We start from the raw sequence: 24879 nt of genomic DNA, 5'->3' as shown, positions 1-24879 counted from the left end.
GTACCGACAGAAGATGTGTTCTTCCAAGAAAATGAGGACAGTAAGTATTTGCATATTTCACAACTATCGCTTTTATGATGAGCAGTATTCACGTTTAACCATTTATTCAATTATAGAAGAAAACGTCTAACTACCATTTAATGTTCACTCGACAACAGAAGACGAAATCGAAATAAATATTGCAATGTTTCCATCAGTTCCAGGCTTCAATATTCGTCCTTTTTCATTTACAATCGAAGAAAGCTTTACAATTAAACAAGAAGAAATGCCGTACGTATCAAAGCTACTCAAGATCAGTGCCGTAACTAGCTATGCAGATTTGCAAGTATAGTTTTTGTATTATACGAGTGAAAACGTATTAATAATATGAAATATTTTTCGCCTGGAAGCAAATTAAATCATGTTGCAACATTGTAGGTTCTGTAGGTTTGTATTGGACTAAATTATGTTTTAATAGTTAATAAGACAACTAAAAAAATACCTTACTTGCACAAACAGTATTAAGTGTGACAAAATTAAACACTTGGCGGTTTTTTCAACTTTATTTAGTTGAACTAAATAACTAAACAACTAAAATAAAGATAAAAAAAACGCTAATTTGTCACACTTAACGAGTGTTTGTGCAACAAAGAAATTACAAAACACATCTATATATATAAAAACGAATGTATGTATGTTGTTTGTCTGTTTGTCCTTCATGCATTACTACATCATTTATCCGATTGCCATGAAACTTTGGGAAGTTATTTAATACATTCCCGCGAAGGATTCTGGCATATGTGAAGACCACCATTTCCCCCCTTTCAAAAATATATTTATATATGGATTAAGGCTTTTATGTTCAACAGATGGCGCTAACTTCCGACGACCTAAGTTTGCTTTTCTGTGAGAATGGACTAAAGCAGATCATTTTCTATCTATCTATATAAATAAAACATAACGTTCGTTTGTTCCTACCGATTCCTTTGAAATTATGACACCACGTTGCATTCGAATACGCACGTGTTTTTATATAATATACATGTCGAAATTCCCCCACTGGGGGAGAGGGACAGGATTAAGGCTTACCGTGAAGAACTCCGCTTCTATTTATACTATTTTACATGCGGTTTTTTGCGTTTTTAATTGCGTTTTAATAGGTTATGTCAACAGAATATACACTAAAAAGGAATTTTTCGATATTCCCAAGCGGGGAAAGGGACAGGATTAAGGCTTAATGTGAAGAACTCGGCTTCTATTTATACTATTTTGCATGCGGTTTTGATTGCGTTTTAATAAGTACGTCAAAAGAATGTACACTAAGAAGGAATTTTTTGAAATTCTCCCCACGGGGAAGTGTTATACATTTATAATAGATACATTTTGAGCCACAACAACGCGTGGCCGAGTCAGCTAGTTATAAATAAAAAAATGCTGAAATTAATAATAAATATACTGAAACTTGGACTAGAATACAATATCCCACTAAATGATAAAGGAATTAATGTAGTTTCCGAAATTGATAAAGCAGCAAATCAAATAAAACAAGGGGATAGAAGAAATTTAAAACACCAAATAAAAGGTGACATTAAAAAATTAGAAAATAGAATTAGAAAAGTTGAGATAATGTTAATAGAAAGGGACGGAAAAAATTATTCAAAAATATTGAAAAAATATCTAAAGAAAGATAATTTAAATGTAATCAAAGCAGATAAGACAGACCAAATCATTATTGTTAATTAATGAGAAATGGGGGGAAAAAAATAATCTGAAATTGTGTTAACAGATGAATTTATAGAGCTAACCGTAGGTGCAAAAGAAGAGATACAAAAATGGATGATAAAAAGAAATAACAAAATTATATAAACAGAAAAAGTTACCTCAAGAGAGAACAAATGCTCAACTGTAATGACATTAGAAAACCATAACTTAAAATTCGACTAAAAACACATAAAGCAGGTGATATATGCAGACCATTAGTAGACTTTAAACATAAATAATTCTAAATTAAATAATGTATTAAATATAAATTAGAAATAGTTTTCTATTCGAAATATTCAATAAAAAACACCGATGAGTTATTAAAAATGACGCAAGTAAAGATGAAGTCAACGTATAGGTTATTATCTATGTACCCATCAGTAAAGTGGAAACTTATTGAAAAATGTCTACGTAATCTAGACATACATAATTGGTTACTAGAGTTAATAAAATGTAGTTTTGTAAATAATTACTTTCGTATCGATGACAAAATATACAGACAAAGAAATAGTATTAGCATGGGCACAGTAATTAGCCCAAAACTTACCGAAATATGCATGATAGAAATAGATAAAAAATTAACAACAAAATGTAACAAAAAATACATTCTATCTGATACAACATATAATATAAACATAGAAATATGAAGAAAGAGTGCGACTATGCAGACGCGAGCGAGCGACAATATGTGACGGGAAGAGGTGATGACGTTTCACGCTCTCTATTTTTTGCTCTCGTCTCCATAGTCGCACACTAATACATTGTATAGCGCAAGTAACATTTAATCGTCTATGTTGAATATAACGAAATCAAGGCAACAGACGAAAGACAACTGTCCGCTCGTCTCTGGGAGACGAAAGAATCTTCGAGAGTAAAAGTTGTTTAGTACGTTTCGAGGGAAGCGGTGATCTCTCGAGACCTAAACAAATGATAAGCCAATCGGCGACCGGCTTGTGACGTAGACAATGTCTCTCGGAGACAAGTGACGATGACTGAAATCAGGCTCCCAATATTTGCTAGAGATATTTGTAAGTTAGAATTTTAAATTCGTGGCTCGAATTAATTATTAATTTGTCCGGTTTTCGTAGAAATTGTGAAATTATGATGAAACACAATAAATTTATAAAAATATTTGCCAGTATTTTACTTTAACCGTTAAAGATTTTAACTTTACACCCCCACCCGAACTAATTCTTAGCCTAAGAGTGGTAAAAAATGTACTTTTAGAAACCGGCTTGCCCGGGTGAAAATCGGTATGGTGGCAACACTAATCAGAACTGAAAACAGTCGCTCTTCCCTTTCAAATCTAGAATTTTAAAAATACTTTCCTATCCCCTAGAAGCGGACAATATTCCCTAAATGTATGGAAACTTTCTTAATTAGAGTTCCCGTCGCTGATGGATTCCCTTCTTGTTCAGGAATTTATTCCTGGAAAAGATTTAGATCACCTGTGGGAAGAAAACAAAAGAAACCGGAAGTAGACGAAGAGAATAGTGTAGAGGTCAAGGCACTAAACGAATACTATTTTTAATTATTATGCCTTTGTGTCCTTTTTAAGTCTATTTAAAATTTATTTTGTATACTAGTACTTTCTATATATTAACAGGACTTATTATACTGGAAATTATGGATGCAGACATTTAGTCTTACAGATCAAAAATAATGTTCTTTATTTAGTTCACCCAAACACATACACTTTAAACTTGTTTTTCGGACTTGTTCGTCTTTCCTCAGCAGGCCTTTAAACAACACTTTCTACAATTAACAATAAAAACGTTTCTTGTACAATTATAACTAAAATTAGTTAGAAACACAAAATATTTCCCGACAATAAATTAAGAATTCTTACAATTTCTGTATTTCCGAACTTTCAATTAAACTCACGATCCACAGCAACCATACAATTTGACACATTCCTAATTTTTATACATTAAAATCAGTTTAAAACGATAAATTTAATTATTATCTACAATATTATCATTTCAATTAACTTCCTTCTTTTTGTTTATTCGTTTCTACTTAATTTCTATTCTAATTCTATCTTTCTGTACTTCTCCTCCGGTTTATATGGAGATTCTGGCCTTCTATTTTAATTCGTTCCTATCTTTTCTTGGTTAATGTTACCTATGGTAGCCAAGATGGCGACGGGGAAATTCTAGAGGCCGACGGGGAAATTCTAGACCGCGGTGGGGAAATTTTTTCACTCTCCGTTCGAGATTGCGACCGGGATTACGTCATGATTTCGTCATCAACTGAAGATATCCGTAGAGGGCGCTTTGATTCTTCGAATTGCGTGTTATCGGAATTATGCAAATTTTTCCTCCGAGTATGAGTGGGCGTCTTGTCGTGCCGAGAGATTTCGTTGGTTTTTTCTTACTTCTGGAATTTTTGTATTACGAGGTAATTTGTAATGTTCTTAATTTTATTTGCGAATTTAGGCTGTTGGAAAAGTTGTTTATATTGAAAAGTAGGCTAAGCGTTTTCTGTGATTTTTGGAATAGATATTTCGCAACCGAGTCATGGCGGATTGTGATTTAGAATCGGACGGATTTTGGAAACAGTGTACTGGACGACGTTTTTATCAGTTAATCGAAGCGGAGTATTCCGAGTTGGGATTAGACGAAAGAATTGATGGCGGACTGAAATTCGCCGTGAAATTAGGCCTCCAACACGCCGAGGAAGTTTGCGAGGAATGCGGCCAAACATGCAAATTGATTTATCGCAGCGACCGGAATTCTTGCGCGATGCGTTGCCGAAAATGCAGGCGGAATAGTTCGGCTTTCGATGGAACGTTCAAAGGGAAATGCGGCAATGTTTCGTGGGCCAATCTGTTGGCATTCATATGGCACTATATTGGTTTAGAGTGCACGACGAGTAATTCGGCAATTTCCTCGGGCGTTTCTAAAAAGGCAGGAATAGACTGGGCTAACCACGTACGTTTCGTTATGTTAGTGTCCTTACACAATCTGACATCGTTTAAAATAGGAGGCGTCGGCAAAACAGTGGAAATAGACGAAACAGTGATATGTAAACGAAAATACGAGAAAGGAAGAAAGATGAAAAGCACTAAATGGGTCGTCGGAGGTTTGTGCCGGGAGGACAAGACTTGTTTTATATGCCAGGTTAATGACAGATCTGAAATAACTCTCAATTGGATCATTTCGAAATACGTTAACTCCGGCAGCTCAGTGTTCACAGACGAATGGAAGGGATATAACCACATCGACGATTTAGAAGGTATAGAAATTTCTCATAAAACAGTAAACCACTCTGAAAATTTTGTCAACCCGATTACAGGCGTTCATACTCAGAATATCGAAAGATTGTGGGGTCACTTAAAAAACAAGAAGAATTTGCCGAAACATTACACAGAAGATTTGTCGGATTCGTATATGTACGCATTCATGTATAAGAAGTATCACAATTGGACGTTAAAAAATCCCGGCGAAAAATTCCACACCTTTATCAAACACGTCAGAATGATATTTCCCGGTCGCGGAAAAGTACCTAGTTGGAAAGAACCGGAGACCATTCCGGCCGCTCCCGCACCTATTGCCAAGAAGAAAAAGGTGGAAAAAAACGAGAACATTGTTAAAAGAAAAGCGCAAAAGAGATCCTCTTCTCATGCCGGAGAATCAAGTTCAGTCGACGGGAAACGAAGAAAAAGAGGAAAGGCTCAGTAACAAAGTAAGTGCTCTTGTTTTTTCGTTCGTGTGTTTTTTAGTATTCTTAATATAGACCGTCGGGTAGAAATAACCTTCACGTCGCCGTTTAAATGTACGGTAGAAAGAAAAAATTTCGCGGTCGCCGCGTGCAATATACGGGCGGGGGAAAAATCCCTGCCGCCGTCTAGATTGTAGGGTAGAAAAATTTCCCCGTCGCCATCTTGGATACCATAGGTAACATTAACCCTTTTCTTTTATTCCTCTTCCTCCCCCCTTCTTATAATGCTTAACCATGATTGGTGGATCTCTCTACCATTGTTGTTATTCATTTTATTAGTTCGCCTAATTATATTTAAATACTCATACAGTTGTCTTTTATAATTGTTTTTTTTCTTTTTCTTGATTTTTACCGTATTTAGATCAATTGCACAACCTTCTGTATTACAATGGTCAGCTACCGCTGAATTTGCACAGTTATTCATTTGATTGTACTCTGAATCCAAAGAAAACACATATAGGAGAAACTAAAAGATTATTAAAAATAAGATTAAGTGAACATATCAGAGCAATCAAAGGAAACTGTGCAAATTCAGCGGTAGCTGACCATTGTAATACAGAAGGTTGTGCAATTGATCTAAATACGGTAAAAATCAGGAAAAAGAAAAAAAAAAACAATTATAAAAGACAACTGTATGAGCATTTAAATATAATTAGGCAAACTAATAAAATGAATAACGACAATGGTAGAGAGATCCACCAATCATGGTTATGCATTATAAGAGGGGGGAGGAAGAGGTATAAAAGAAGTAATAGGAACGAATTAGAATAGAAATTAAGTAGAAACGAATAAACAAAAAGAAGGAAGTTAATTGAAATGATAATATTGTAGATTATAATTAAATTTATCGTTTTAAACTGATTTTAATGTATAAAAATTAGGAATATGTCAAATTGTACGGTTGCTGTGGATCGTGAGTTTAATTGGAAATGTAAAGGAGTTCGGAAATACAAAAGTTGTAAGAATTTTTAATTTATTGTCGAGAAATGTTTTTGTTTCTAACTAATTTTGGTTATAATTGTACCAAGAAACGTTTATATTGTTAATTGTAGAAAGTGTCGTTTAAAGGCCTGCTAGGGAGGGACGAACAAGTCGAAACACAGTTTAAAGTGTATGTGTTCGGGTGAACTAAATAAAGAACATTATTTTTGATCTGTAAGACTAAATGTCTGCATTCATAATTTCCAGTATAATAAGTCCTGTTAATATATAGAAAGTACTAGTATACAAAATAAATTTTATATAGAATACTATTTTTTGTTTCTTTTTTTAGGTTAAGGAAGACTACGGAATAATAAAAACAAATGGAAGGTAAAAGTTGTCCTTCATACGTAGCAAAATTAGAAAAAAACGCGCTTTCTTAAGAAACCTCACTAGTAGAGGTGTCTAAAACAAATAGAAATTTTTGGGGGCGACGCGTATAATAAGCGCTATAAGCGAAAACTCATCGGATTAATTACGACGGAAACCGCCATGGCCTAATCTTGTTTTCGTCGCAAATAAGCACGTCGGATGGCAAACGCTTACAAAACGGGTCACGTGACCACGTTTTGCCGTCGGCACGTAACACGATTTGTAAGGAAGGTTCGAGATTAGTGATGTAACGAATACGGAATATTCGGCCAAACTATTCGGCTTGATTAACGCACGTACGAAAATTGGCGCGCAAACCGCATTATGCAAGGATCGCGCACCCTGCTCTCTATTGGCCCACTGTCACTACGATTTTTTCTTGCAGTAGGTCTAAATTATTTGGATTAATTAATTAAATTATAATTATTAAAGTTAATATGAGATGGAGCCTAACCTCTACCTCAAGTGCCAAATTGGTTTATAATTTATGTAATAGCCGTAAATAGCTCGATATGATTCGGCAGTTGTTGGTATTTAGATGTAAGTTATAACATACAAGTTATTTTATTTGCAATCGATCTTTTTAACTCTTTAAGCACTAAAATTTTGTTTTTACTACGTATTTGTAGACTTAATAGTACCCTAAGGATATATACTTTAGTGGGGACGTATGGTCTAGTTTCTCCCCAGTTGTGAAACAGTTCAAATATATTATTAGGGGTTATCTATTTGTGAAGTTTTGTGATATTTTGTTGCTATTGTTTTTGTCAATATTTTTAAAATTAACACGATTTCAAATGTTATCTTTTGTATATAATGAGAAATGCTCATTATTTGCTTTATATATAAAATAAACTATATATTAGTTACTCATATTGTAGAAATAGATAAATAATTCTTTCATTAAATACGATAAGTTTCAATAAAACGTTTCGTAAATCATTATAAAATTTCGTAAAAAATATTAAAATATACGCGAATACGAATATAACATTATTAACTAAACAATAACATTAATGCCGATACATTCTAACCTACACGCCATCACTGCCATAAGATATCGGGCTACATAAAGGCTATAATATTATTTAATTACGAAATAATTTAATACTAGAGTTAGATGCTATTTCTTCTTAACTTTAATAATTATAATTTCATTAATAAAAGTAACCAAAATGATTAATTTACTGTGTTTTTGTTATTTCTTACTCCTATTTTTAAGTACTCGGTATTCGGCGGAATAGCGAAAAATAGGCCGAATAGGCCGAATACCGGGTAGTAACCGAATATTCGTTACATCACTATTCGAGATGCAATGGTTTAACACCTGTTGCATCTATTGATTTTTAAGTAAAACATTTCCGAACAGAAAAGTCTTTATGTGGTAGCCTACTGATCCCACATCTTACATATTATATAACTTTACATTTTTAAATTAAAGGGATTAGTTTATAAATTTACAAACATTTGTTTTATATATCATTTAATCTGAATTTTAAAAAGTCATTTGATTATGTTCTCTTTTTAAGAAGTTAATCTCGATAAATATATCGTCGTTGTAGAATCTTAACTGGTGAATTTCGTTATAGAATGTTGCGGTATTACCGAAGCGTAACTCGAGTAAAGTTCGTCAAACTGTAGTCCGCGTGCTGTCCACGCGGATGGCCACAAGTAGTCACGTGTTAACAATAAGGGTAAATTTTGAACCTGTTCTTACATTCTGGCGGGAAGCTCGCTGTCGAAGGCAACAACGGTTGTTTGTAGTAGTTTACGGTAGAAGGCAACGTGGCCTGCTCTATGGCTCGGATAGTCCCGTTTTAGTCTTTATTATGTGGTGTTATAAATGAAAATTTACAAGTTGTGAAAACGCGCGTTAATGTATATAGATCCACACCGTAATGTAAGTGGTAAGTGTCATTTCATGTTGTTTTCGTATCTACTTTGAATGCTGTTGGAACCCTTCTTTTAAATTTTCTCTCTAAAAACGCATATTTCAAAATTATACACCCCAGCATCCATTTTTTTTTCTTTGTCCGTCGTTCGCAAATGTCTATTAACAAACTCACCCTAAGTAGTCTTTGCTCTATCGCGTGACACGAGGTATGGTTGATCGGAAATACGGACTGACGTCGAAGCGAGGTCATGTGACACGATTTGTAAGTTTTACTCCGCGATGTGAACAATATTTGTAATGTAGAAATAAACTTTTCATTTTAATAATGGATATTCTTTAGACTTATTATTTCCTGGCAGTTGTGCTGATTAGGGGGTACGGCTATTTCAGAGGTTTTCTTCCAGAAAATTAATAATTTCTAGACTAATTTGACTCAAATCATGTCTAAAACAGGTATAATTTGTTGGAAATTAGCGATATAAAATATGCTAGAAACAAAAAATTGTCGGAATACTTACCGAGTGTACCCCGTTCCAAGACGCCATTGCTTAAGCACGATGTCGTCGCGGAGCGGTACATTAGATGGCGGACGCGTACGAACCGTTTCACGTGACATTTCTCGGTTCCTTCGATCACGTGACTACTCACTCGTCTCGGCCACGCCTCGCATCTCTGACGTGTTTCCTGATAACTTAATTTTCTCGCGGAGGAATTAGCTAAACTTTGGAAACATCACGTGATATATCAGTGACGTCATATTCCTATCACGTGATTTAACCGAGCCTTTGAAGCAGTCCCCGGACTACAGGTTGATAAACTTTGCATTAGTTACGTTTCCGGTAATACCGTAACGTTCTACAACAAATCCCCAGAGTCAATTTTTAAAAACTAAAGTAATAAATGATCGAATTACTTTAAAATTCAGATGAAATTCCTGTAGTCCCTAAATTATTAAATAATTATAAAGTTGTTATCTAAATTTACAAAAAAAATATGATTTTATTTTTCACTAAAGTTATATAACAATATTATACATATAATTTATGTAAGATATGTGACTAATTCCATATAAAGACTTTTGTTTAGAAATAAAATGTTTTCATTAAAACAATAGATGAAACGTGTATTAGATCGGTACTCAGTGTCAACACTTTATCGTTAAATAATGTACAATTAATTTTAGTACTTTCATAATATTTTCGAAAGTTCCGAATGATATCACAGAGAAATTCACTTGTTAGAATAAAAAAACATGAGAAATGACGTTCAAAATAAATAAAATGAACCTATACAGGTTACGTCAGTTACGTTACAGAACGTATAGTCAAAAATAATAATAAATACAAAAATTAATTATTCTATTATTTTATCATTAACTCATTTAATATGGCCAGTGACATAATAATGAGTCGTTATTATTATTATTATTAATTTTATTGGATATTGCTACTACAGGTGATATAATAAATAAATTTTTCCTGAATTAACTCATTACTGTGCCAATCCTTAAACACTAGTATAATGTCCTATTAATAAATAACGTCGAAGTAGACGACTATAAATAATAATAAATTTTAAGGACAGTAAGGCTTTTCTAATTAATAATGAGTCGGTTTCAAATTACAATATTTATTATAATTTTATATACATTATCTATTAAATTATTACTAATATGATATATATTAAATTTTCTTTAGTAGCTGTATTTTATGTTGATCAAGTGGTAGTCTCTTTAATCCGATTAACGGTAGACTGTCTCACAGCTAAACAGGTTTAATAACTCTTTTATTGGCTTTTTACATATGCATTTCGGATCAGTGTCAACATTCCTGATCCCTCCTCAGTGCTATAAAAACAAAGGTTTTACATTAACACAACTAGCGCGAGTAAGAAACAAACAATAAAACTCCTAAAAAACCCCCCTTTCCAGTACCTTTAAGTTCTTCATATACTCTCTAACACCCATACAGCACTCTTCGAGTTCTGTTTACATATGACATTATTATTAATTTCCCTTTTCACCAGTGTACCACAGTAATACTACAAATAATTATAAAGTTTTTTAAATCTAATTGACAATTCAATGTATTTTTATATACAAAGCTTTAAATAATACGTACGTACTGGCCTACTTTAAAAATATTCCAAACCTTTACACATTTTCCAAAATAGTTTTTAACACTCTTTTAAAATAATCCAACCAACACTACGTTGTACAATTTCCCTCAGTACAGTTTTCATACTTCTTACAATAATACTATTTACATAAACTATTGGCCTGTTGCGCCCTCTATTACGTTATACCACTGCTGGTCAATTTGCATCCCATTTGACAAATTTACTAAATCATTATTATTATTATATTTTATTATTTCTACATGTTCTTTGAATCTTCGTTTATAGATATTTTTTTCGGAATGCAAAATTTTGGTCTTATTTCTAACTATTTGGCAATTATTGTTTATTATGTGGGTAAACCATGGGGAGGCCTCATGTTTCAGCCGGATTGCAGCTTCATGTTCTTTGATCCGTGATTCCAATGTGCGCCCAGTTTCTTCTATGTAATATTTCGGATGTTGGCAATTACAGTTGATTTTGTAAACCAACCCCCGTTTGTTCCCATATATTACTATTACTTTGTTTTGTTACCTGATACATTTGTTGTGATATTTTGTTAGTCAACAATGGGGCCAAAGTAATGTCATTTTTTATGGATTTAGAACATTTATCATATATATGTTTAGTTATATAAGGGAAAGGTTTATAGTATAGTGTTTTTCTTATTTTTAATATTAAATCTATTCTTACAATATTGTGTTTGCCAACTCGTTAATAAATGCTTTGGGTAGTTATTAAGTATGAATTTATAATCTAATTTGTTTAATTCAAATTTACACTCGCTTTTTTTACTCGTTCTTGTGTATATTTTCTTTAAGTCCATTATATATGTATTCTTTTTTATAGTATCTGGTATACAGGAATAATAACTGATTGTTTTATTTACGTTCGATGGTTTTTTATATGTTTTAAATGAGAAATTTTCGTTTTCTTTTATTATGGTTATATCTAAAAAGTTAATTTTATTATATCTTTCTAATTCTATGTCAAATTTTATATATTGGTTTATGCTATTTATTGTATCAAAAATTATTTTTTCATTGGTTATCTGGTTATTAAAAATCAATAGGTAATCGTCTACATATCTCATTACTCTTTTCACGCCTGGAATATTTTGTATTCTATTATCTATATCTTTTATTACTAATTCAGCCAGCTTTGGCCTCATTTTTGACCCCATGCTAACCCCATCTGTTTGTCTGTAAAATTCATTATATACCTCAAAATAATTGTTTTTATAAGCAAATTCTATAAGGGCTATTAATTCATGATTGTATTAACAAGGCTGTTTTTTTACGTAAGAACGAGTAAAAAAAGCGAGTGTAAATTTGAATTAAACAAATTAGATTATAAATTCATACTTAATAACTACCCAAAGCATTTATTAACGAGTTGGCAAACACAATATTGTAAGAATAGATTTAATATTAAAAATAAGAAAAACACTAAACTATAAACCTTTCCCTTATATAACTAAACATATATATGATAAATGTTCTAAATCCATAAAAAATGACATTACTTTGGCCCCATTGTTGACTAACAAAATATCACAACAAATGTATCAGGTAACAAAACAAAGTAATAGTAATATATGGGAACAAACGGGGGTAGTTTACAAAATCAACTGTAATTGCCAACATCCGAAATATTACATAGAAGAAACTGGGCGCACATTGGAATCACGGATCAAAGAACATGAAGCTGCAATCCGGCTGAAACATGAGGCCTCCCCATGGTTTACCCACATAATAAACAATAATTGCCAAATAGTTAGAAATAAGACCAAAATTTTGCATTCCGAAAAAAATATCTATAAACGAAGATTCAAAGAACATGTAGAAATAATAAAATATAATAATAATGATTTAGTAAATTTGTCAAATGGGATGCAAATTGACCAGCAGTGGTATAACGTAATAGAGGGCGCAACAGGCCAATAGTTTATGTAAATAGTATTATTGAAGAAGTATGAAAACTGTACTGAGGGAAATTGTACAACGTAGTTTTGGTTGGATTATTTTAAGAGTGTTAAAAACTATTTTGGAAAATGTGTAAAGGTTTGGAATATTTTTAAAGTAGGCCAGTACGTACGTATTATTTAAAGCTTTGTATATAAAAATACATTGAATTGTCAATTAGATTTAAAAAACTTTATAATTATTTGTAGTATTACTGTGGTACACTGGTGAAAAGGGAAATTAATAATAATGTCATATGTAAACAGAACTCGAAGAGTGCTGTATGGGTGTTAGAGAGTATATGAAGAACTTAAAGGTACTGGAAAGGGGGGTTTTTTAGGAGTTTTATTGTTTCTTACTCGCGCTAGTTGTGTTAATATAAAACCTTTGTTTTTATAGCACTGAGGAGGGATCAGGAATGTTGACACTGATCCGAAATGCATATGTAAAAAGCCAATAAAGGAGTTATTAAACCTGTTTAGCTGTGAGACAGTCTACCGTTAATCGGATTAAAGAGACTACCACTTGATCAATATGATATATATTATGATGATAAATATTAGTCAGATGCAACAAAAGATGTCTAATGTCTTCAGATAAATATATATAACTCTATTTTTTTCTTAAGACACGAAAGAGATTAGGCTATTTAATAGCAGAGTAAAATTATTAGTTATTTATCGAATTATCGTATGTTGTTACATGTTGATTTTAATCCATATTTAAAATGGAATGATGTTTGAGATTAATCTCAAAAGACACTGTGGCCATTTGGCCTTTTTCAGGTGTCACAAAAATACAAAACAAACCAAACATTAGAAAATTAACAAAAAAAAAAAGTGAACAAAGTAATTTCCTGCATTAAAACAGAAAAGGCATAAGTGATCCGTTGTAGCCAAAAACCCTTCGGAAAATTTACTTCGCCCTTCTTCCCTCTTTTCTTTTTGGTGTATATCAATTATCATTGTTAGAATTGATTATGCAGGAAAAAGTTTTTGATCAGCAGAATCGTTGGTTTTTTTTTCTTTCTTGTTTTCGGTTAGATGTTTCCGGTTAACGTTCTTACTTTGAAGATCTGACTGAGAGGGTTATTCTTATGTTTGGGTTAAATTTATTCTTGTTAGTTATTTCTTGAAAATTTCTATGTAACAAGTTCCAGTATTTTATCATTTGAAAGACTGAGTCAGTTCGTCCAATTGAAAGTTTTGTTGAGGGTTTTAAGAAGTTATAATTTAGACGATGGCAGTAGTTTTCCTTCCTGCGATGATTTTCGAAAACGCTTAGAAGATAACTGTTATGCGTTTTAAGTTTTATAAATTTAAAGGAAAAAAGTATAGTTTGCTTTACGTATAAAGTTTTTATGTTGTCGATTTTTTCTTGTTGATAACAATTGGAAGTTGATTCGTAGTAGTTGAATTTGATGATGGCTCTCATTAGGTGATTTCGTTGTGTTTGCAGACGGTTAACGATATGATCGGATGTAGTTTCCCATATAGTTATACCGCATAGAATTTTCGGTTCTGTACAGATGTGATATAGTCGTTTAATCGTATTTATGTTTAGGAAATCCTGTATTTTTCTGATTATGCCAGATATGTCTATCGTATTTGAGTTTATCATCTATCAAAACTCTGAGATATCACTTCAAATAGGTCATTCAAGTAGATATTAAAGAGGATGATGATAATCGGACGGTAATTTTCTATGTCCCTTTTAGACCCTTTATTTTTGTATATTGGTATGACCATATTATTTAAATTATTCGAAAATGTTCCTGTTTCAAAGGATTTGTTACAAAGTCGTTGTTAATATTTCTATTAACGATGGCTTTCTAACAATCGTTTAAAAATTATATACTAATACGGAATGATCGTTAAATATGTTAAGTATCGTACCCTGTAATATGAGATTTTGGACTCTGATATTGTTTTTGAAGAATTAAAAAATGTAGTAGCTAGATTTAAATGTAATAGGGTACCGGGTATAGATCAGATTAGAATACAATGTTTTAAAAGTTTATCTAATCAATCTGTATTAGACTTGTTTAATAAAATTAAAAGAACTGCAAATTTCTCAAATAACTGGATTGAAATTCTATTCGAATATAAAAGAGTTGTATCGAGAAAAACTGTATCGTTTCTTTTTACGTTTTAAGTTAAGAATCTTATAATCGAGATGAGTTGATAATTATAGTTATAACAAATTTTACAATCTACAAAAATATATTAGATATTTTCTCCTCGTAATGGATGATAAACAAATTTTTAGTAGTGAAAGGGTCGTGAAGGAAGACAACGATATTACATTTACAGAGTAGAATAAGGAATAAACTCAATTAAATGTTATACGAAAGGTTAGATGTATATACTACTTTAACAATAAAATCTATATAAATAAAAATGTAAATGTTTGTTTGTTCCAAATCTTAAATCTCCGAAAGTTCTTCACTGATTGCTTTGAAATTTTGACACAACGTTGCATTAGAATACCGGCGTGTTTTTATATAATATAGATGTCGAAATTCCCCCGAGGAGGAGAGGGACAGGATTAAGGCTAACCGTGAAGAACTCGGCTTTTATTATACAGTTTTAGAAGCGTTTTTGATTGCGTTTTAATATGGTACGTCAAGAGATTGTACACTAAGAAAGGATTATTAGAAATTACTCCCCGCGGGGGAAGTGTTATACAGTCAAACCTGTTTTTGTGCGGTGGATAGGGACCGCATAAAAAAATCGCACGAAACTTCACGAGTGGCTAGAAAAAATAGTTTTCGCAAAACAATTAAAAAAATATTGTTTTATGCGGTGAATAGGGACCGCATTAAAAAAGTCTCACATAGAAAATAACTCGTTTTAAAATCGTAGTCTTAGTTTCTAAGGAAATTACCTTTTTTTTCGCTTTGTTTTTGCCCTTATTTATTTTCAGGGATTATGTCTAAACATAAAATAAAAACCCTAAAATTTTATATCTAAATAGAAAAAATAATACAGTACATTTACCTTCAATTTACGCTTTGAAATAAATCTTATCTTAATGGTCCAGGAATGTGAAAGCACTTTGAAGGTTGAATTAACGTAATTTATTGTAGAATTTATTGACAACAGAGGTCAGCACTTGACTGCATCGTCTTGTCTATCGTCTGTTTTACATATTTTTGTCCAGGTGGTGTTATGTTGACTTAAAAAATAAATTATTTTATTTTTCGCATATTCATGCAATAATATTACTATAATTAGTTCATTTATGCTATAATAAGTTTATTTAGCTATAATAAGTCAACGTGAGACATGACAAAACGCATGAGACTAGTCGCCAACTATACCGCACAAAAAAAGACCGCATAAAAACAGGTTTGACTGTACATTCATAATAGATACATTTTGAGCCACAGCAACGTGTGGCCGGGTCTCCTAGTATAATATAAAAGTAATGATAAAACAAGTAATATAAAAAAGATTTTTTTAAAGTCACTTCCTACTTAGGTCAACAAAAAAAAATATTATTATTTTAGTTCACACTCTGCTAAATATTTTATATAAGAGAAATTTTTTTCTCTCATATAAAACTAAAATTAATCAATTAAATTTAATTAATTAATTAATATTTGAAAAAAACTGTATTAACATCAAGTGTCATCCACTACAAGTTTAAAAAATGTACTTGAACTTGAGTGGATGAATAAAAAGAGTTTTATTAACGATTGAAAATTTGAACAAGATGTATAAATATAAATAGGTAGAGTGTGAACTAATAGAATTTGTGATTTGATATCAAATATAAAGAAAATAATCGAAACTTATTAAGTAAATACATTTTATTGGATGTATTTAATAGAAAAGTAATTACATTCACAAATTATTAGATGGGCAACTATTTACGTGATGTTTTTAATAAAACGAAATAAAGGACATCGTTCACATTTAACAAATGGAAGATTTTGGCAATTATTCTCAACACAATGCAAACTGCCAGTGTTTAAAAAAGAAAAAAAAAACTTGTTTTACATTTAAAAATCCATGTATTGCGTGTGTGAAATCAGAAGCAAACCATGAATACAGATATTAATCTGTATTCTTTCTTAAATTTACCACCCAGAAATCAATAGCTGTAAACTTAACTGAACAATTCAGCTGAAGAAACTTCTGTAATGTTCATATTTTTAATTGATTACCTTTAACAATTTTATAGCTGCCTCGAGCTTTGTCAAACGTTTGTTTAGCGTGTTAATTAATGATTTTTAATGTTTCAATTCTGTTTTCCAGATTTAAATTGTTTTTTCCATTCATGTATATCACTAAAATGATATAATTCTTTAGCTCCTGTCCGCTGTAATATACGTAATTTTCATTTTGGATGTTTCTTATGTAAGTGTCTGCGTTATCAACTTTTTTTTTCTTGAAGCGCACAAGTGTTTTTTTTCCATCTGAAATAGCTATAGTCAAATTATCATCTTTCATCTGACAAAACTTTCAGTCATCTCTACATACATAATTACTTAAAATATCGCTAAATGCATTAAAAAGCATTTTAGCTACCTGTTTAACAATATCCAAATTAATAGGCCTTCAAATCTCTTCTGTAGGCCAGATATTATCACATAAACGTTTAAATTCTGCTATAATATTTTGAATATTAACAAGTCTTTTTTTATTTTCGAAAATTCTAGAATTTATTCGAAATGTAATATTGTTATCTTCCTGGCGACTTTCACTACTAAAAATTTTCTTTTTTGTGTTAACACTAATATAAATTAACACATTTGATTGCTAGTAACCTTGATTAACAGTTTTAGTAATAGTACAAATTCAATATAGAGTTTGTGTACTTTTAACGTAATTATTAACTAAACTTTATTAATATATATTAACAGACACTGCAACAGTTCCTTTTGTGAGATGTATTTAAAGAGTGAATAACAACCTTTTTAGATATCTACTCAGATTCTTAATGTTTAAATTGAACAAAAACGTTTGCTTAGTAAAAATTTTGTGCTGAAGATCTACAAAGGTTTTGTTATATATTTTTTAGAAATGCGTTCTTTATCTTCAAAATTTCCATTACATTTGCCTGACTGTTTCAGTCGTGATATAAACTCGGGATGAAAGACTGATCGTCTCTAAACTCGTTCAAATGAATCTTAAAAGCAGTAAACTATTAAAAGTTACTTCAGCGGGTATCGCAGCTTTAAAACTTTTGTAGAAAGTGACTCTTTAAAAGGAGCGCTAATTTATAGAATATGAAGTATATTTTTAGGCCAAATATCAAAGAACTGAAACCAAATTAATAAACTAATATATAATTTAAACGCTTAAAGTCGATGTCTAAACGTTGGAAGGGAGTCATGGCTTCAAAATTATAATCTATGAAACTCTCGGAACTGCCAGTATCCACCAGGGCTTGAGTTAAGATGTTATTTAGCTGTATATTAACAGTAGTTCTAGACAAAGGGCTGTGAGCAAAAGTTGCCAAGGCTACAGCAGCCATAGTTGACTTACTCTCTTTGCTATTAGGCCTACAGATTCTAGAAAAATGTCCCTTTCCACATTTGTGGCAATCTTCGTTTCTTGCAGGGCATCTGTTGCGAAGGTGCTTCATATAGCCGTAATAAGGACACCTACGTTCAGTAGCAAGCAGCGCGTGTGAGGAAAAAGCATTATCTTCGGTATTATTTAAATTCTTTTCCACCTACTCCTTTTCATTGGAGATGTGGAATATTTTCCTTTCTCCTTTTCAATAGAGATATGGATAGTGCTTACTGTACTAATATTAGAGACAAACGTTTCGGACTGAACATAGGCAGATTCTAAAGCACGGGCTTGCGATAAGGAATCTACGAGTTTTAAAGCATGACTTTCCAAAAGGCGCTGTCGTATCTGAGGCGATCACAATCCTGCAATAAAAGCATCACGTACATATTCACATTTATACTCTTCGGCCGAGACAGAGGTAAAGTTGCAGTCCTTACTTGATGTCCTAAGATTCTGATAATACTGGTCAATGGACTTACGGGTTGGTGGCAACGATTAATTAGACAATGACAAGCGAAAATTACATTTATAGGCTTTTCATATAGGGTAGTCAGAGTCTTAATGGCGTCTTAATATCTAGAACACTCTGATATATAAGAGTAGACTAAGGGACCACAAAATGAACAAAACGTCTGAACTTCCTCACATCGTCCATTTCCGTTGATGATACGAAGTTTTCGAAAGTTCCGTACCAATGGGACCACTGTTGAGAGGAACCACTGATATTCTAAATGACATTAAAATGTCCAGGTTTGAGTAGGCTAACAATTCTTAATAGTTTCAAACACTATTGTGGTATAATTGTGGTATAAAGAGACAAAGTCGTCACCTTAACAAAAGGTTTTATTGGTGTCTGAAATGCATGACTGTTACAAATTCAAATGCAGCGAGAATCAGTACTACCAGTCCGAGAGACTAACTTCCGTAAGGGAGAAGTGTCGCCACACTGTGACACTTCTCCCCAACAGTTGGAGAAGTGTCACAGGAAAAGATCGATTTCCGAGCCTTAAAAAGTCTATTGGATATATTTAAATACCGAGATTTGATTTTCTGATTACGGCTTTCGGGGTTTGTGCCTCTTTTACTAGTCTATAGCTAAAAATCTTATTTTTATAACTTGAATGAAAAATAAAATTCGAGAAAAGTTTTCATTACTGTATAAATAGTTACACTAGTTTCAAATTTAAATTACAATTCGTTTGAAATTTAGATTTCAAAGATAGTATTTGGCAGTTAGATTAATTAACTTGGTACATTAATCGATTACACAAAATTTTTTAATAAAATATAACAGAGCAGTTTTAAATGTTACTGCCAGAAAAGTTATGCAACTCGTTGCTGCATTTTTTAAAGTACATTTTAAAACGAAATTTAAGTTTTTAGACTGTTAAATTTCATTTTGAACTGTTTATTAAACACTTTCAACTTGACTCTAACTCGTTACATCTAATTTAAGATGCATTGTCATTTAATACAAATGAAACTTTGTCTTTATACGAAATAAGTTAAAGTCATTTACTTTCATTACTTTAAATATTAAAATAATTTTCCCGAGTAACTATACAAGTATAAAATAAGATTAACAATTTTAAGTAAACCTTCGTAATTTTTAATGTTTCAGGTTCTACCATTTCTTTTCATATTTACTTTTAATTGTCATTTTAATTTTTTCTTTTCGTAATCCATTTAGAAATATGCAGTGACTGAAAGTCATTAGGCAAATGAAGAAAGAAATGTAATTAAAACTTTTAATTTCTGGATATATATATATAAATAAACATCTGTTTTATTACTTCATGTGTAAAAACAACAAATATTATAACATATTTATTTCACTAAAGAATTCCATCTTAAAATATAAAGGTACAAAAACAAAATCTACATAACAATAGTCATGGAACAGATGACATTTAGTGCAATTTAAAATTTAGTTATATCAAAAGATTGAATATTTCAGTAACTTGTTGGATTGTCTTTAATTTCCAGCACAGCGTTCAATCTGTTTGGCAGTGATTGTCCATCGATGGTTTTTCTGTGGTGTTCATCAATTTTCTGATCATTATTGTTTCAATGTAATTTCAGTGTTTTTTATTAGAAATTTTTCAGTGTCCGTATAACGATTTTTCCATCTAATTCCTTTTGAAAATATCCGATTACAGTTAGGTGTAAAGTTTGCCTGAAACTCATTCATTTTTTGGCAACAGTACAGCAGCCACTTTATGAGACTTGTGTTATGGATCATTATCATGAGGAAAATGTAAGATATTCGAGATACGTAGTTTTTCAGCGGAAGTTTTTACATTTTCTAATAAAATATATCAACATTCTCCATACATATTTCTTCATTAAACACATGACTTCTTTCTCCGTAGGTTGTCATCCATACCCACACCATAACACTTCTGTCTCCATGTTTAAGGAAAAGATTGTGCCAATTGTTATTCTGTTCACAGTTCGACCGACCAACAGAGAAAAAAAATGTTAAATTTGCAGTCGAATGAAAATATTACCAGATCGAACTACTCGTAATATTTTATTCTCTGTTTCATATTATAGATAGTCAATGTAAACGTTTACAATAATACAACGTAGTTTTATTCCAATTTAGAGTTGTTTTTTTACGTACCATTTACATTCTGTATGGATATTTTTCGTATACACATTTTTTTGAAACGATATTCAAAAAATTCACAATGGACACTTCATCACAAAAAAAGTTGAAATTACCAGAATAAATTACTGAAAAATTTATTGCTATTTTTGTAAATGCATTCATCTGTAATTATAAAATACTGTACTTTAAAAATAAAATTTATGTATTATAAAAAGTTTAGTGTAGAGAATAAAAGTTTTAATCACTGTACAGTATACATTGAAAATGAATTTGTCTAATGTTTGAAATCGCTTTATTTTATTTTATTTTATTTTTCATTTAGCTAATGTTCACCCTGAAAATACAGAAAACAGAAACTAAAAAGCAGAAGAACGAAATTCAATCCCGCAAGAATGAAAGCCATGATTCACTCTTAAAAATTTGTATTTTACCCTTGCCTATGTTGTGCGTTCTATTTATCGACAAGTTATGAGGAAAGTATACTTAACACAAGTCTTTTAAAAATACAATATTCTTTTTATCTTAATCTAACATATTACACAAGTTTACATATAACAATATAAATGAATAGCAATATGAATAATACATTTCAATGTTAAACTCATGTAAATTAGAATTTTATAGAATTTATTTCATGAACGTTGTTATTACTTTCAGATGTTCTTTGGATGAAACATTTTTGAAGAAAATATTGGCGAAAATTATATAAAAAACTGTATATTAGATGCACAGCTTTATTTACATCAGTGATCTTCTTTAAAAATATAAAAGAAGCGGAAGACCCACTGCAAAGATATAAAAAGAAATTTTATGAAGATATAAATACACTTGAAAAATGTTTTACAGAAATTGTTTACTTTAATATGTTGTTCTTGATTAGCTGTTCTTGAATACATTAGTAACATAATATATTTATACACAAACATTATTATTTCTAAACTGACTTTATTGTGTTTTGATGCAGAAACTTGCCTTTAGATATAAAAATTATTATTTAATTAAATACTATTATTAATTTAGTTATTGTTCTTATTTAAAAAACTTTGTTATACATGAATAAAATATTATTTAAAACTATTTTTTTAATTGCAGAGAAATGGAACAAAAAAAAATATTCATGTAAACACTGTAAGAAGAATTTCAAAACTAAACAATATTTGCAAATTCATGAAAGAATCCATACAGGAGAAAAGCCTTACAGTTGTGACAAGTGTACACAAAAGTTTTCGTTAAAGTCAAACTTAACTAAACACCTTCGGATCCACACTGGAGAGAAGCCTTACACTTGTGACGAATGTAAAAGGAAGTTTGCAAGTAGCTCAAACTTAACTAAACACTTTCGAGTCCACACTGGAGAGAAACCTTACAGTTGTAAAGAGTGTAACAAGAAGTTTACACAAAAAGGAAGCTTAATTGCACATTCTCAGCTCCACACTGGAGAAAAGCCTTACGCTTGTGACGAGTGTAAAAAGAAGTTTTCATCAAAGTCAAGCTTGATTAAACACCTTCGGAGCCACACTGGGGAAAAGCCTTACAGTTGTGACGACTGTAAAATGACGTTTGCAACTAAGCAAAGTTTGCAAATTCATGAAATAACCCATACAGGAGAAAAACCTTACAGTTGTGACGAGTGTAAACAGAAGTTTTCAGTAAAGTCAAACTTAACTGCACACCTTCGGACCCACACTGGAGAAAAACCTTACAGTTGTGACAAGTGTAAACAGAAGTTCACAAGAAAGGAAAGTCTAATCGTACACCTTCGAATCCACACTGGCGAAAAACCTTACAGTTGTGACGAGTGTAAACAGAAGTTTTCAGTAAAGTCAAACTTAACTGCACACCTTCGGACCCACACTGGAGAGAAGCCTTACAGTTGTGACCAGTGTAAACGTAACTTTTCACTAAAGGCAGACTTAGTTAAGCATTTTCGGATCCACACTGGCGAAAAGCCTTATACTTGTGATGAGTGTAAAAAGAAATTTACAGAAAGGTCAAACTTGATTAAACACCTTCGGATCCACACTGCATGAAAGCCTTATAGTTGTGACGAGTGTGAAAAGAAATTTACACAAAAGCCGAGGTTAATTAAATACCTTTGGACCCACAACAGGCGATAGCCATATGAATGTTACTTAGGCTATGTCCAGCGAAATTAATTCGAAGTCAAGATTTAAAAGTAAATAAATATATTCACACTTAAAAATTTAGAAGGAATATTATTTTTAATTTTTGTTGATGCAGAATTATCGAAAGATGTAAGCAAAACTGGTATTAAATTAAAATGATGTTTTTGCAATTTCCGAAAAGTTTCAACTAAAATACATTTCAATATTCAATATATAATTCAAATGTTATCATGTAAAATTTTTTTGAACAGAGAATTGTTCCATAGATACTTGCCCTTGTTAGTTACAGTTAATATTAATTTATTCGATCAGTAATTGGGACAGTGCATATTTCGCTCTAATTCATAATACAGGAAATCTCGTATATTCGAACTGTACTGTTTGTTTTGGCTGCCGATATACGCGGATTTACATGTTAAGGCATTCGGTTAGTTCTAAATTGGAAGTGAAAACTTTTTCCGAACTGTGATATGCCTATGTTAACTCGTTTGTTTAGGTAAATGTGCCTCCAGAGTAAATTATATGGTATATGTCGTTGAAAAACTTCGAGCGATAGTAAATTACGAGCGTAATATATATTGAAAGAATATCTTCAGGCATACATGATACTGACATTACGTGTTTCGTATATATGTATATTATGGAACTTTATGAGCACTTTTAAAAATTTGCCTCATTTTATGACAGACTAACGCTGTTGTGTTTTAGTAAATCCTTTGTTGTTTATAACCTATTTTTTACATTTTATATAAAGAAATTCTATGGGATAAGTCAATTTAAATTTTTTGAGCTGTAATGTCAAAAAATTGTTAGAGCAGTAAATTCCCAATGTCATCTGTCCGTGTGTCTTCCTCTCTGTCTGCCCTTAAATTTGAAAACATCGGTTGATAAAAGTTGGGATATGAGGCAGAAAGCGTAGTGGCAGTAGGCCCCGATGAACTATATACGACCCTTCCCTTTGGATCACGTTACGTTATTTTATTAAATTATAAAAAATATTTACAAACGTGAGGCAGATAATGCTAATTGCTTAGATAAGCTCTTATTAAAGCCTTACTATTATCTACCTCACGTTTGTAGATATTTCGTTTAATTTAATTATACCAAGGGCTAACAGCAATTTTTGTAATAATTACGTTATTTCAATTCTAATTTAAAAAAAACGAGTTAGATGACCTGCACTACAGAGTTTATAACAGAAAAGGTATAATGTACAGGGGCAAATTACCAGGAAATGCTTAAGGGTGCAACAATGCAGACTCGAGACAGCGAGAAGTGATGACGTTTTACGCTCTGCTTTCGCTCTCGTCTGTGTAAATAAACGAGAGCGTGAAACATCATCACTTCATCTCGCTACGTATTGTATCTCGCCAAGTCGCACCCTGAGGGTGCGACTGTGCAAACGCGAATTTAGAGCAAGCGATTTAGTTCTCGCAAAGAAAAACCATGTATAATCGAGAAATCTCGATTAGACATAATTTTCCTTTGCAAGAACTACATCGCTCTCTACTAAATTCGCCTCTGCATAGTCGCACCCTAAGGCATTAGACACGTTTTCTGGCGAAAAACTGTCAACGACAGATTCATACAATTATATTTTATACAAATAAACATCACACTAAACCCGATATCATTAAACCAATAACATCATCAACTTTATTCCTAATCTTCTAACAACACCAAATTTATTTTCAATCTTAATCGTATATAGCCTATCCAAAAGTTAGCCTGATTATTTACGGCAGTTGGTGATGTTATTGGCTTAATTATATTTTATTTAAAAATTTCTATGTTTTTAACTATTATAAAATAACGAACAGCT

The 24879-nt window shown here is 31.6% G+C and overlaps 2 protein-coding genes across 2 annotated transcripts in view; one reads left to right on the top strand and one right to left on the bottom strand.

The window, feature by feature from the left end:
- Positions 1-24879, bottom strand: part of LOC136973542 (zinc finger protein 845-like) — a 59438-nt gene that overhangs the window by 21441 nt on the left and 13118 nt on the right. The window lies entirely within an intron of this gene.
- On the top strand, positions 22005-23048 carry LOC136973539 (zinc finger protein 271-like; the record flags this gene model as incomplete). The annotated part of the gene is given in 1 exon segment (XM_067268267.1): positions 22005-23048. A coding segment is annotated over 1 exon segment (1044 nt), but the record flags the coding sequence as incomplete, so codon positions are not given.

Source organism: Centruroides vittatus, unplaced genomic scaffold, assembly GCF_030686945.1.
Source record: "Centruroides vittatus isolate TY-2023 unplaced genomic scaffold, ASM3068694v2 contig_3196, whole genome shotgun sequence".
Lineage (NCBI taxonomy): Eukaryota > Metazoa > Arthropoda > Arachnida > Scorpiones > Buthidae > Centruroides > Centruroides vittatus.
The sequence above is the reverse complement of the archived record's forward strand: the minus strand, read 5'-3'. Positions and strand labels throughout refer to the sequence as shown.